Source organism: Salmo salar, chromosome 19, assembly GCF_965601325.2.
Source record: "Salmo salar chromosome 19, fSalSal1, whole genome shotgun sequence".
NCBI classification, from domain to species: Eukaryota; Metazoa; Chordata; class Actinopteri; order Salmoniformes; family Salmonidae; genus Salmo; species Salmo salar.
This window is the reverse complement of record NC_138309.1, coordinates 68,952,587-68,966,528: the sequence shown is the minus strand read 5'-3', so window position 1 is coordinate 68,966,528 and position 13,942 is coordinate 68,952,587. Positions and strand designations below refer to the sequence as shown.

The 13,942-nt window shown below is 41.2% G+C and overlaps 1 protein-coding gene across 1 annotated transcript in view; it reads left to right on the top strand.

The window, feature by feature from the left end:
• The window catches only part of LOC106579408 (integrin alpha-X), a 63,209-nt gene extending 50,035 nt beyond the window's left edge, over positions 1-13,174 (top strand). Inside the window, exons 26-30 of the mRNA XM_014159297.3 lie at positions 6,976-7,056; positions 7,707-7,817; positions 7,950-8,063; positions 8,375-8,485; positions 11,780-13,174. Of these exons, the coding sequence (XP_014014772.1) occupies positions 6,976-7,056; positions 7,707-7,817; positions 7,950-8,063; positions 8,375-8,485; positions 11,780-11,872 (510 nt within the window). The 3' untranslated portion in view covers positions 11,873-13,174. The remainder of the gene's footprint in view (positions 1-6,975; positions 7,057-7,706; positions 7,818-7,949; positions 8,064-8,374; positions 8,486-11,779) is intronic.
• Positions 13,175-13,942: the final 768 nt, after the last annotated feature.

The window sequence follows — 13,942 nt, the reverse complement described above, 5'->3', positions numbered from 1 at the left end:
TTAAATAGGAAATATATTTTGATTCGTTCATCACTTTTTTTGTTACTACATGATTCCATATGTGTTATTTGAAAGTGCTGATGTCTTCATTATTATTCTACAATGTTGAAAAAGTAAAAATAAAGAAAAACCCTATAATGAGTTGGTGTCCAAACTTTTGACTGGTACCGTATATACATTAAAAATGAATCAATACATTAATATAATATTTGCATGTAATGTATACAGGATACGAACATTCAATTTCAGCTAAACAATGAATATACAGTGTTTTGCAACAAAACCCATTTTAATACATATCAAATATCTATGAATAAAAAATCTGAGAACAGTAATATTTTACACATACATAAAAGGTACCAATAAGCAATAATTTATGATGAAAAATGCAAATGTGAAATTTGGTGGATATAGCATTTTGGAACTAAACTCTTCAAGGACAGGATATCAAGTTTCAAGTTCTGTCACAGGTACAGTGAAATGCCTTTCTTGCAAGCTCTAAACCCAATGATGCAGTAATCTATATCAATGTAGTACTAAAAATAACATTAGTTAAAACAAAAACACTTGCGAAATAAGATTAAGAAATAAGAAGTACACAAGAAAGTAAGAAACTACGGTATATAAAGGGTCAGTTCCAATACCATATTTACAATATACAGGGAAACTAGAGTGATAGAGGTAGATATGTATTCACCTAATTTTCAACCGAAATATGGGCAGGTCTGTTTAGTTTTTCGGGGGAGGGGACTTCCGGGTAAGTACTTCCGGCCAATAGTTTGCAGCTAGCTAGCTAGCTAACTAACTCAGTATCGCTTCTCACAACTTTCCAAACATGGATTCACACAAAATGGGCATTTTATGTTCAGTAAAGGGATGCCACAATAACTGGCAGAAACGGAAGTTGTTCTTGGACGCTACCGTCCCACCTGACCAACATCCAGTGAAAGTGCAGGGCGCCAAATTCAAACTACAGAATTGTAAATATTTAACATTCTTGAAAATACACATGCAATATGTCAAAATAAAGCTTAACTTCTTGTTAATCCAGCCAATGTGTCAGATTTCAAAAAGGCTTTACGGCGAAAGCATACCATGCGATTATCTGAGGACAGCACCCCATCAAACAAACACATGACAATCATATTTCAACCCACCAGGCGCGACACAAAACTCAGAAATAACGATATAATTCATGCCTTACCTTTGAAGATCTTCTTCTGTTGGCACTCCAAAATGTCCCATAAACATCACAAATGGTCCTTTTGTTCAATAATGTCAGTTTTTATATCCATAAAAACTCAGTTTAGCTGGCGCACATCAGTCAATAATCCACTCAGTTTCCCTCCGTCAAAATGCATACAAAATGAATCCCAAACGTTACTAATAAACTTTTCCAAACAAGTCAAACAACGTTTATAATCAATCCTTAGGTATCCTAATATGCAAATAAACTATAAAATTTAAGACGGAGAATCGTTATTGTCTTTACCGGAGATAAACAACAAAGAACGCGCTTTCCACCACGCGCTTGGAATCACTAAAGCCAAAATGGGAGCCACCTGGAAAAACCACAATTTCCGTGTCATTTTTCTAAAAACCAGCCTGAAACTCTTTCTAAAGACTGTTGACATCTAGTGGAAGCCCTGGGAACTGCAATTTGGGAGGACTTGGGCTTATAATTAAAGTTCAAGCCATTGAAAACAGTGGTAAGCTGAAATGTTTGGGGAGGGATGGTTTGTCCTCGGGGTTTCACCTGCCATGTCAGTTCTGTTATACTCACAGACATCATTTTAACAGTTTTAGAAACTTTAGAGTGTTTTCTATCTTGATCTACAAATTATACCAACTGCCCACTATCCCAAAGAAGTTATCATGCCTTCTTCAATCTATTTAAAATACATTTTCTTCAACACCAAAATGTCTAACAGACCAAGAGGGAAGACAACTGTTTACGAAGTGCCACACTGTTTTCTTAATTTGTGCCCTTGAAAACCAAACCCAGAATCAAACTGAAAACACATTTTAAACCTTTAGGCATGCCTCCTTGTCCTTCATTTCAAAATGTTAAGTATCAAAGAAAATGTCAACAAAGTTGAATTTCAAAGGGTTTTTATTAACACCATAATTTGCCAAGTGCAAGATGAATTACGACATGCTTACTGTAGATAAGTTCACGAAGTACAATAAAAATATTCATAACTCATGAGGAGTTATCCGTAGGCATTAGATAAACATGTATGAAGAGAGCAGTACAAGGCAAGATATAAAACAACACCAAGAATTATGCAAATATAATCAGGTAAATGTGCATATGAAGGGGAACTGTGCAAGACCAAAAAAAAACACCAATCAAGAATTATGCTTAGATAATAAGGTAGAGCTGACAGAGAGCTTTATAAGGCACAAAATATATGAACTATTTAAAAACACAGAAGTATTAGGCCCCTAGATACCACATAGATTAACATATTTGGAGCACAGAGTTTGCCTGACTGGAACTCATCTACTATCCTTGGCAGCATATGTGTGAAATAGAATGCCTTCAGTTTAGGGATAACATCAGCACAGAACTTCACATCAAAAGGCACAATAACAACCTGCTCAGATGGAGCCCAGGCAACCAGTTTACATCTCTCCAGTCCTGTGCAGAACATGACCATTTGGACCTGCATGTAGTACAGACAGGCTCCATTAGGTTGCAGCTGAGGAACCCCATCCACCAGCTTCACAATGTTGAGTTTGCCAGAGAACAGTTCAGTCAGAGACTCACACGTCTCACACGTCGATTCCACCTTTTTCCTATATCATAATTTTGCTAGTTTGATGACTCTGCAGAGGTCGTAGCATGACATCTTGTACTTGTTCCTGTCCTCAGGCATAGCCTCAGGGTTGTCTGCGATAGCCCTGTGTGTGGTAGCTCTGTCCTTTCTTTTAGCAAAAACCTCAGTGTTAATTCAGGGCTTTTGATTGGGGAAGCAGCGAACCTTCACTGTGGGGACAACTTTGCCGATGCATTTCCCAATGAAGCCAGTGATGGAGGTGGTTAGCTCATCGAAGTTATCGGCGGACTCTCGGAACATATTCCAATCAGTGCTAACAAAGCCGTCCTGGAGCATAATCCCTGATTCTGATGTCCATTTCTCAACAGAGCGAGTCACAGTGTCACGTCCTGGCCAGTATATAAGGTTAATTGTTTTGTAGTTTGGTCAGGGCGTGGCAGAGGGTATTTGTTTTATGTGGTTCGGGGTGGTGGGTTTGTTAAAAGGGTGTTTGGTTTAGTATTTCCGGGTTTTGGTTTATGTCTAGGTAGTTCTATGTGGAGTCTAGTGTGTGTATGTCTATGTTTGGTTAATTGGGGTTGGGACTCTCAGTTGAAGGCAGGTGTTGTCTATCTGCCTTTGATTGAGAGTCCCATATATTAGGGTGTGTTTGTGTTTGAGTTTTGTGGGTGATTATTCTGTGTATAGCCTTGTGCCTTACCAGACTGTTTATTTGTCGAGTGTTCGTTTTTTCGTTATTTGGTATGTTCATTTTTGAGAGTAATTAAAAATCAAGATGAGCATTCACGTACCTGCTGCGTTTTGGTCCTCATTCACCGACAACAACCGTGACAGAATCACCCACCACCAAAGGACCAAGCAGCAGAGGAAGGAGCAGACGGAGTTCGAGTTGGACTGGCGGGAGAAGCGGACTTGGGAGGAAGTTCTGGACGGGGCCGGACCCTGGCATCAGGCTGGGGATTATCGCCGCCCGCAGTGGGAAATTGAGGCAGCCAAGGCAGAGAGGCGGTGGTACGAGGCCAGAGTGGACGCGCTGAAGGAGATGCACGAGAGGCACCCCCAAGAAAATTTTGGGGGGGGGCACACGGGTAGTTTGGCTAGGCGTAAGAAGAGCCGGAAGCCAGCTACCCGTGGTTATATGGAGGAGCGTATGGGGTGGAGAGCGCTATGTTTCGCTGAGGAGCGCACTATCTTACCCATACGCACGCACAGTCCGGTGCGCGTTATTCCAGCCCCTCGCAGGTGCCGTGCTAGAGCGGGCATCCAGCCTGGTAGGAGGATGCCTGCGCAGCGCATCTGGTCGCCGGTACGCCTCCGAGGACCAGGCTACCCAACTCCCGCTCTACGCACGGCTACCATCAGGCCCCTGCACAGCCCAGTCTGCCCTGTACGGGCACCCCGCTCGTACAGGGCTACTAGTTCCATCCAGCCAAGACGGGTTGTGCAGGAGGTAAGATCGAGACCGACTGTGCGCCTCCATAGCCCTGGGTTTCCAGCTCCTGTCTCTCGTGCGGACCCGGAAGTGCGTCAACCCAGTCCGACTCGTCCTGTTCCCGCTCCCCGCACTAGCCTGGAGGTGCGTGTACATAATCTGGTAAGCCCAGTACCAGCACCACGCACCAGGCTACAAGTGCGTCAACCCAGCCTCGCCAGTCAACAGTCTTCATCAGAGCTGCCCGCCAGTCAACAGTCATCATCAGAGCTGCCCGCCAGTCAACAGTCATCATCAGAGCTGCCCGCCAGTCAACAGTCATCGTCAGATCTGCCCGCCAGTCAACAGTCATCGTCAGAGCTGCCCGCCAGTCAACAGTCATCGTCAGAGCTGCCCGCCAGTCAACAGTCATCGTCAGAGCTGCCCGCCAGTCAACAGTCATCGTCAGAGCTGCCCGCCAGTCAACAGTCATCGTCAGAGCTGCCCGCCAGTCAACAGTCGTCAGAGCTGCCCGCCAGTCAACAGTCGTCAGAGCTGCCCGCCAGTCAACAGTCGCCAGAGTGGTCAGACTGCCCTGAACTGCCGGAGTGGCCAGACTGCCCTGAACTGCCGGAGTGGCCAGACTGCCCTGAACTGCCGGAGTGGCCAGACTGCCCTGAACTGCCGGAGTGGCCAGACTGCCCTGAACTGCCGGAGTGGCCAGACTGCCCTGAACTGCCGGAGTGGCCAGACTGCCCTGAACTGCCGGAGTGGCCAGACTGTCCCGAATTGCCAGACTGCCCAGACTGTCCCGAATTGCCAGACTGCCCAGACTGTCCCGAATTGCCAGACTGTCCCGAATTGCCAGACTGCCCAGACTGTCCCGAACTGCCAGACTGTCCAGACTGTCCCCCGGCGATGCCAGACTGGCCCGACTGCCCCTCGGCGATGCCAGAGTGGCCCGACAGCCTGGAACGGCCGGAACCAGAGCCACCTCCAGAAATAGGTGGGTTGGAGAGGGGGGGTGTCGCACAGTGCCGTCGTTGACGGCAGCCACCCTCCCTTCCCTCCCTTTAGAAAAGGGGACTTTTTGTTGGTGTTGCTTGGGGTTATTTTTTGTTAAGGTGCTTCTGGGGTAGCACCTTTAAGGGGGGGGTACTGTCACGTCCTGGCCAGTATATAAGGTTAATTGTTTTGTAGTTTGGTCAGGGCGTGGCAGAGGGTTTTTGTTTTATGTGGTTCGGGGTGGTGTGTTTGTTAAAAGGGTGTTTGGTTTAGTATTTCCGGGTTTTGGTTTATGTCTAGGTAGTTCTATGTGGAGTCTAGTGTGTGTATGTCTATGTTTGGTTAATTGGGGTTGGGACTCTCAGTTGAAGGCAGGTGTTGTCTATCTGCCTTTGATTGAGAGTCCCATATATTAGGGTGTGTTTGTGTTTGAGTTTTGTGGGTGATTATTCTGTGTATAGCCTTGTGCCTTACCAGACTGTTTATTTGTCGAGTGTTCGTTTTTTCGTTATTTGGTATGTTCATTTTTGAGAGTAATTAAAAATCAAGATGAGCATTCACGTACCTGCTGCGTTTTGGTCCTCATTCACCGACAACAACCGTGACACACAGGTACTTCTTGTTTGAGCTTCTGCTTGTAAACAAGAAGCAGGAGTACAGAGTCATGAGCTGATTTGCCAAATGGGGAATGAGTTAATGCCTTGTATGCTTGCTTGTGGGTAGAGGAACAGTTGGGCATCCTGTGTCTTAATGACGAGGAATTAAAATATACTTTCATCAAAAATATAAACGCAATATGCAACAATAACTACGATTTTACGGATTTACAGCTCATATAAGGAAATTGGTCAATTAAAATCAATTCATTAGGCCCTAATCGATGTATTTCACATGACTGGGAATACAGATATGCATCTCTTGGTCACAAATACCTTTTAAAAAATGTAGGGGCGTGGTGCTCACACCAGTCAGTATCTAGTGTGACCACCATTAGTCTCATGCAAGAGTGACAAATCTCCTTCATATAGAGGTGATCAGGCTGTTGGTTGTGGCCTGTGGAATGTTGTCCCAATCCTCTTCAATGGCTGTGTGAAGTTGCAGGATATTGGCGGGAATTGGAACACGCTGTCATACACGTCAATCCAGAGCATCCCTAACATGCTCAATGGGTGACATGTCTGGTGAGTATGCAGGCCATGGAAGAACTGGGAAATGTTGAGCTTCCAGGAATTGCGTACAGACTCTTGCAACATGGGGCCGTGCATTATCATGCTGAAACATGAGGTAATGGCAGCGGATGAAAAGCACGAAAATGGGCCTCAGGATCTCGTCACAGTATCTCGGCATTCAAAATGACATTGATAAAATGCAATTGTGTTCGTTGTCTGTAGCTTATGGCTGCCCATACCATAACCCCACTGTTCACAACATTGACATCAGCAAACGGCTCGCCCACATGACGCAATACACTCTGTCTGCCATCTGCCCGGTACAGTTGAAACCAGAAATCATCCGTGAAGAGCACACTTTTTGCTTTTTGTAACATTTCTGGGATCTTTTATTTCAGCTCATGAAACATGGGACCAACACTTGACATATTGTGTTTATATTTTTGTTCAGTGTATAAATACATTAATAATGATAAATGCACAAATAGCACACATATAAAGTAAACACTATGTTCAATCCCAAGAAATGGGACCAAGAAGGTGGATATTGCAGGTTTTATTTAAGTTTTGTGATGATTGGAATTGACAGGAAACTTTTGTGTTTCAGATTCAAGGTTGTCAAAGACACAAGGATGAGGAACCTACTGCCACAGAGTTTGTGGACAAGCTGCAGAAAAATCATGCTGTGGTGAATAGTGCTAGCCCATTTCTGTTTTATAATGCCATTCACTTCTATTTGAAATAATATTTCTCAACAACTTCCTGGTATTGCAATTTTAAGAGGCCACCTAAAAGTCACACCTAACACCAACTTGCCTTGAGTGTCACGAACAGTAGTAACGACAGGTTTTCTGCAAATAGATTGTTTATTTAATTACATGTCTCGACACATAATCTAATGGCAAAACATATATTCTAGAGTTTTTAGATGTTGAAGCCAAGTGTTGTTACAGGTGTTGTTACAGATTTGCTGTGTCTAGAAATGCTGTTAAATGTAAACAGAATAACATTTAGGTAGTTGCCTGATTCTGTATGAAGGCAAACTTAATTAAGAAAAGGTATTCACAACCTCTTAAAATGTGACTTTTAAAATGTTTAATTTGTGTTACACTTTATAACTTTCATGAATAACCCATTATAAATTGTTCAAAAGGAGTATGAATGCTTTATAAATGATAATGAATGTTATAAATGCTTAACAACTATAATGCATATATAAATAGTTGTAATGCTTATTCATGGGTTAATAGTAAATAATGTATTCTATTATATTAATGTGTTAGATTGTCATTAGTTCAAAAGTGATCACAATCATTTGATCTTCCCCCTATCCTACAGGACTGCTCTGTCGCAAATTGCGGGGTGTTCATATGCAAAAGCGTCATTAGAAATCAGGATCGTAACTCTTACAACATCACTGGTAACCTCAGCTCTGGATGGATAGAACAGGTAATAAATGAAAGGATGGAGGTATGGATAATTGTATACAGTATTTTCCCTCAATGCTAGCTGTGCTAATTGTGCTAATTTACAGTAAATATCTCCTTACATACATTCCTCGCTCTTTCTCTCTGCTCTCAGATTGGTCTTGAGTCTGCCCAGTTCAACTTGGTCAGCAGTGCCACTGTGGATTATGACAGAAACCAATACATCTATTATTCTTCGGACTCCAAAAACAACCCACCTATACAAAAGGTAGCCTTTTAGATGTTATCTCCTCAAATCAGGGTTGGGGTCGATTCGAATTGAAATCAGTCAATTCAGGGAGTGAATTTAATTTAATATCCAAATATGTAAAAACTTTTGGCATGAACAGCTTCTCCTTTTCAGCTTATTGCAAAGTTGTAAAAAAATCATATTAAAATGTTTTACTTATTGAATTGGAATTTCAGTTTACTTCCTGAATTGACTGCCTTCAATTTCAAATTGACTTCAACCCTGCCGCCCAGTAAGATTGATAACTTAAATTAGCTTCAGTTGAAAATACATGCATTTGTCATCCTCAGATTGAAACTCAGGTGGAGGTGTATCCTGAGGTTGACTTCACAAAGGGGGTCATTGGGGGTGTTGTGGGAGGTCTGCTGCTGTTAGCTTTGATCACAGCTGGGCTTTATAAGGTAATATTCATTACATATTTGGTATAATCAATTTCACTCACATATGTTGAATATCTACAGTATACTCAAAGGTTTTAATGTACATCACCATTTTATATTAAGTAGTTCTAAAACAAGGGGCGTTTTCATATCCATGTAATGTGCCATGTACAGCATACAATGCCTTAAAGAGTTCATACTCCTCGACTTATTCCACATTTTGTTGTGTTACAGCCTGAATTCAAAATTGATAAAATAAAAAAATATCTCACCCATCTACACACAATACCCCCTAAGTGCAAATACATTTTTAGATTTTTTTTTTCAAATGTATTGAAAATGAAATACAGAAATATAGAATTTAGTTAAGTATTCACACCCCTGAGTCAATACTTTCTAGAAGCAGCGATTACAGCTGTGAATCGTTCTGGGTTTGTGTAATGAACATGACGGGAGACAGAGAGCTGGTTTCAAGCGCAGGGCGCAGCAGGTGTTGATTTGTAAAGGACCACAGGAGGCAGGTAGCTGGGTCCAGGGGCAGGCAGATGGTCATGCACAGGGAGTACAAAAAGGCAACAGTACAGGCAGGGAAAAGGCTAGTAATGTCGTCCGGGAGATCAGACAATAGGTTGATAACAGGAAATCCGAAAGTACAGGCAGGGAATAGGCAAAAGGCGTCGTTAGTGAGGCAGGCAAAAACTATCATACACGGGAGGATTTCAATTAAGGGAAAAACAGAGCTCCAAATAGAAGTGTGTCACAAAACAAACAATACCTCACAATGATGGGGTGCGAAGAACTGAACTTAATAGTGTGTGATAATGACATACAGGTGAGTGAACAGGTGATCAGAATTGGGTTCAGTGATTGGGATCTGGAGAGTGAGCTGCGTTCAGGGGATCTATGTGTTTGAGAGTGTGAGCTGGAAAGTATTTTTTATTTTTTTATTTCACCTATATTTAACCAGGTAGGCCAGTTGAGAACAAGTTCTCATTTACAACTGCGACCTGGCCAAGATAAAGCAAAGCAGTGCGACAAAAACAACAACACAGAGTTACAAATAAACAAACGTACAGTCAATAACACAAAAGAAAAGAAAAATAGAAAAATCTGTGTACAGCGTGTGCAAATGTAGGGAGGAAGGCAATAAATAGGCCCTAGAGGCGAAAATAACTACAATTTAACATTAATACTGGAGTGATAGATGTGCAGATGATGAATGTGCAAGTAGAGATACTGGGGTGCAAAAGAGCAAGAGGGAAGGTAATAACATGGGGATGAGGTAGACGGGTGTGCTATTTACAGATTGGCTGTGTACAGGTATGGTGATCGGTAAGCTGCCCAGACAGCTGATGCTTAAAGTTAGGGAGGGAGATATAAGACTCCAGCTTCAGAGATTTTTACAATTCGTTCTGGTCATTGGCAGCAGAGAACTGGAAGGAAAGCCGGCCAAAGGAAGTGTTGGCTTTGGGGATGACCAGTGCAAAATACCTGCTGGAACACGTGCTACGGGTGGATGTTGCTATGGTGACCAGTAAGCTGAGATAAGGCGGGGCTTTACCTAGCAAAGACTAATAGATGACCTGGAGCCAGTGGGTTTTTGTAAATGAAATCGCCAAAGTCAAGGATCGGTAGGATAGTCAGTTTTACGAGGGTATGTTTGGTGGCATGAGTGAAGGAGGCTTTGTTGCGAAATAGCAAGCCGATTCTAGATTTAATTTTGGATTGGAGATGCTTAATGTGAGTCTGGAAGGAGAGTTTACAGTCTAACCAGACACCTAGGTATTTGTAGTTGTCCACATATTCTAGGTCAGAACCATCCAGAGTAGTGATGGTAGTCGGGCGGGAGGGTGCGGGCAGCAATCAGTTGAAGAGCATGCACTTAGTTTTACTAGCATTTAAAAGCAGTTTGAGGCCACGGAAGGAGTGTTGTATGGCATTGAAGCTCGTTTGGAGGTTTGTTAGCACAGTGTCCAAAGAAGGGCCAGATGTACACAGAATGGTGTTGTCAGCGTAGATGTGGATCAGAGAATCACCAGCAGCAAGAGCGACATCATTGATATATACAGAGAAAAGACTTGGCCCGAGAATTTAACCCTGTTAGAGACTGCCAGAGGTCCGGACAACAGGCCCTCCGATTTGACACACTGAACTCTCAAGTTGCTGCAGGGGTTGCTGAGTTGTTGGCCAGGGTAGGGGTAGCCAGGTGGAAAGCATGGCCAGCCGTGGAAAAATGCTTATTAAAAATATTATGTGTAGGCCAGTGACAATTTAATACATTTTAGGCTGTAACACAACAAAATGTGGAAAAAGTAAATGGGTGTGAATACTTTCTGAAGGCACTGTATATAGTAGAGTTCTGCATGGGTCAGTTGTTTGGAGCCACACCCGCCCCACGCCTGCCACAATTCCGATACACACCTGACACCAGGACAGATTGTTCTCCACGAATCGACCCACCTGCAAATAATTGTTCCGAGAGATTATCTGTGAACCTGCCAAATTGCATCCATTTTTTTGTATCATTTTTTTTACTCCAGACAGTATGCCTATTGATTTTCCTAATTTGTCTGCATGTCTATTTAACCGTTGGTTAAAGGAAACCATACAAATTATTTATTTTTATTTTCACAATGTGGCACATTGATAACTCAAATCGCTTTGAAAAATAGCCTGCTTATATAGTGAAAGGCTAATCTGCTCCATCCAGCATATCTCCTCCTCATCAAATATCAGACACAGGCAAGCCAGCAACATGTTTTTGTTTTTATGTTGGGTTATCGTCGTCCTGTCCTCTGTTAGTTGTGTAACCAAGTTCAGCCTAGTAGCTAGGTCTACTAATCTACTATGTTTATGTTATTTATTTAGTTGAAAAAGACCATCACTTGCTGGAAAAATACTTTTTTTATTTTATTTATAACAACTCAAAACCTTTGCAGGCAAAATTGTTTTGGTTATCAAATTGTTTGATTGAAACTTAAATAAAGCATTGCCAGAATTGAATATAGCCTGCAAAAATCTTCTAACCTTTGCCAGCCACACCAGTCAAACGCGAAGTATAAGCCAGCGTATGGTGAATGAAAGTTTCAGTTGCGAATGCCTCTGCACGTGTACAAATTAGAATGTTTCAGCACCAATAATGGACAGTTCCCTACTCCAAGGGAACAGTGGGTACCTGACCCGATGCAGGAATCTAATATGTAGTACATATTCTTATACTCTTGCTATGCAATAAATTTGCCAAAAAAACTGTTAAATAACATAATTTGATATTGGTTTTGTCTACATCTCTCTCTACACGTCTCTTTCTCTCAGGCTGGGTTTTTCAAAAGCCAGTTGAAGCAGATGATGCAGAATACATCAGAAGATGGACCAGGGAATGATGGAGAAGCTGCCTCGCCTGAATAACAGCAAACAATTGGACTTGCTCACTGAATGTGTACAAATATTAAAGGGGAAGTTCAGGATTTTACAACTTGTAAAATGTCCAATGTCATACCCAGAGACCTGGTCGCGTAGCAGGTAATTCAGGTCGCTGGCAACCTAGAGGTTGCAGTAAAAATACAGTAAATATCATCATTTACAAGTGTTTACTGGAATTAGAATACAGCAGCATACCATAGTAATTTTAGGGCAGTAACACCCTACTTTAACTGTAAACTTACAGAAAATTGTATATTTACTGTATTTTTACTGCTACTCAGTAGCCAGTGTTTACTGTAATATATAATAATTATAGATAATATATAACAGTCTGAGAAACCTTTAGCAAAGTGCAGAAATGTATTCTTCCCAATAAATCTGTGGCCAATCGCTGCCATGCCCAAAAAGCAGAACATTTCAGGTCACTGGCAACCAGAAGGTTGTAAGTTCAAATCCCAGGAGAGGTTGAATCCCAAATGTCCTTTTACAGCAATAACATCTTAATTCAGCTGTAAAAAACATATTCAAAAATATTGTAATTTCAGATGTTTGAAGCTTGTGTACAAAACTGGAAGTAAAAGATGCATAAACGACGCTTAAGAACGGGACGAATAGAAATAGCACACATAGAACAGAGCTACCTCTGTTTAGACTTGCTTTCAATGATAATGACAGATCTATAACTCACATTTCTATGTGAATTTGGTCAGGTCGCCCAAAAAGTTACATATTGCAGCTTTAAATTAGGAATCTTGCAGCTTTAATTGAATTTTAACATTTCTTATGAAACCTTCTCGTATTTGTATGGCACAGACATTGTGCTACATAGTAAATGTTTGTTCTATTGTTCTTCACATTTAATAGACATAGTAACTAGATAGCTTGCTTAAATTCAACCCCTATCCTTGTGCTACTGGGAAACCAATGATCATGTTCATAATTCCTTCCAAAGATGATTTAATCCAATCTTCCAACTGGCAAGATATCTATCAGTTGGCAGATTGGATTCATTTTTGGAGGGAATTATGGACATGATCTTTGGTTTCCAATTTGCACAAGGATAGGATATGAATTTGCAATAGCTTAGAGCTTACAGAACATGTCATGAGTTAGTTTAGTTTATTGAAACATACCAAACATGAAAATAAATGTAAATATTTCTACAAAATAAACTAACTTCCAAAAAAATCTCAACATTTCTTGCATTTAAAGAATAGAATGTATGGTAGCTTATGTTCGTTGTGTACTTTACAGCTGTACAACTGATGTTAAACATGGCTTCATTAATTCAAAGTATACAGTGCATTTGGAAAGCATTCAGAGCCTTTGACTTTTTTCATAGTTTGTTACGTTACAGCTTTGTTCTAAAATGTATTACATATTTTTTTCCCCTCATAACTCTACACACAATACCCCCTCATGATGAAACAAAAACAGGTTTTTGGAAATTTTATCAAATGTATAAAATAAAAAAAACAGAAATATCACATTTACATACAGTACCAGTCAAAAGTTTGGACACACCTACTCGTATAAGGGTTTTTCTTTATTTTTACTATTTTCTACATTGTAGAATAATAGTGAAGACATCAAATAACACATATGGAATCATGTAGTAACAAAAAGTGTTAAACGAATCAAAATATAATTTATATTTGAGATTCTTCAAATGGCCACCCTTTTCCTTGATGACAGCTTTGCACACTCTTGGCATTATTTCAACCAGCTTCATGAAATAGTCACCTGGAATGCATTTCAATTAACAGGTGTGCCTTCTTAAAAATGAATTTGTGGAATTTCTTTCCTTCTTAATGCGTTTGAGCCCATCAATTGTCTTGTGACAAGGTATGGGGGTATAAGGAAGATTGCCCTATTTGGTAAAAGACCATATTATGGCAAGAACAGATCAAATAAGCAAGGTGAAACGACAGTCCATCATTACTTTAAGACATGAAGGTCAGTCAATACAGAACATTTCAAGAAAGTGCAGTCACAAAAACATTGAGCCCTACGATGAAACTGGCTCCCATGAGGACCGCCACAGGAATGGAAGAA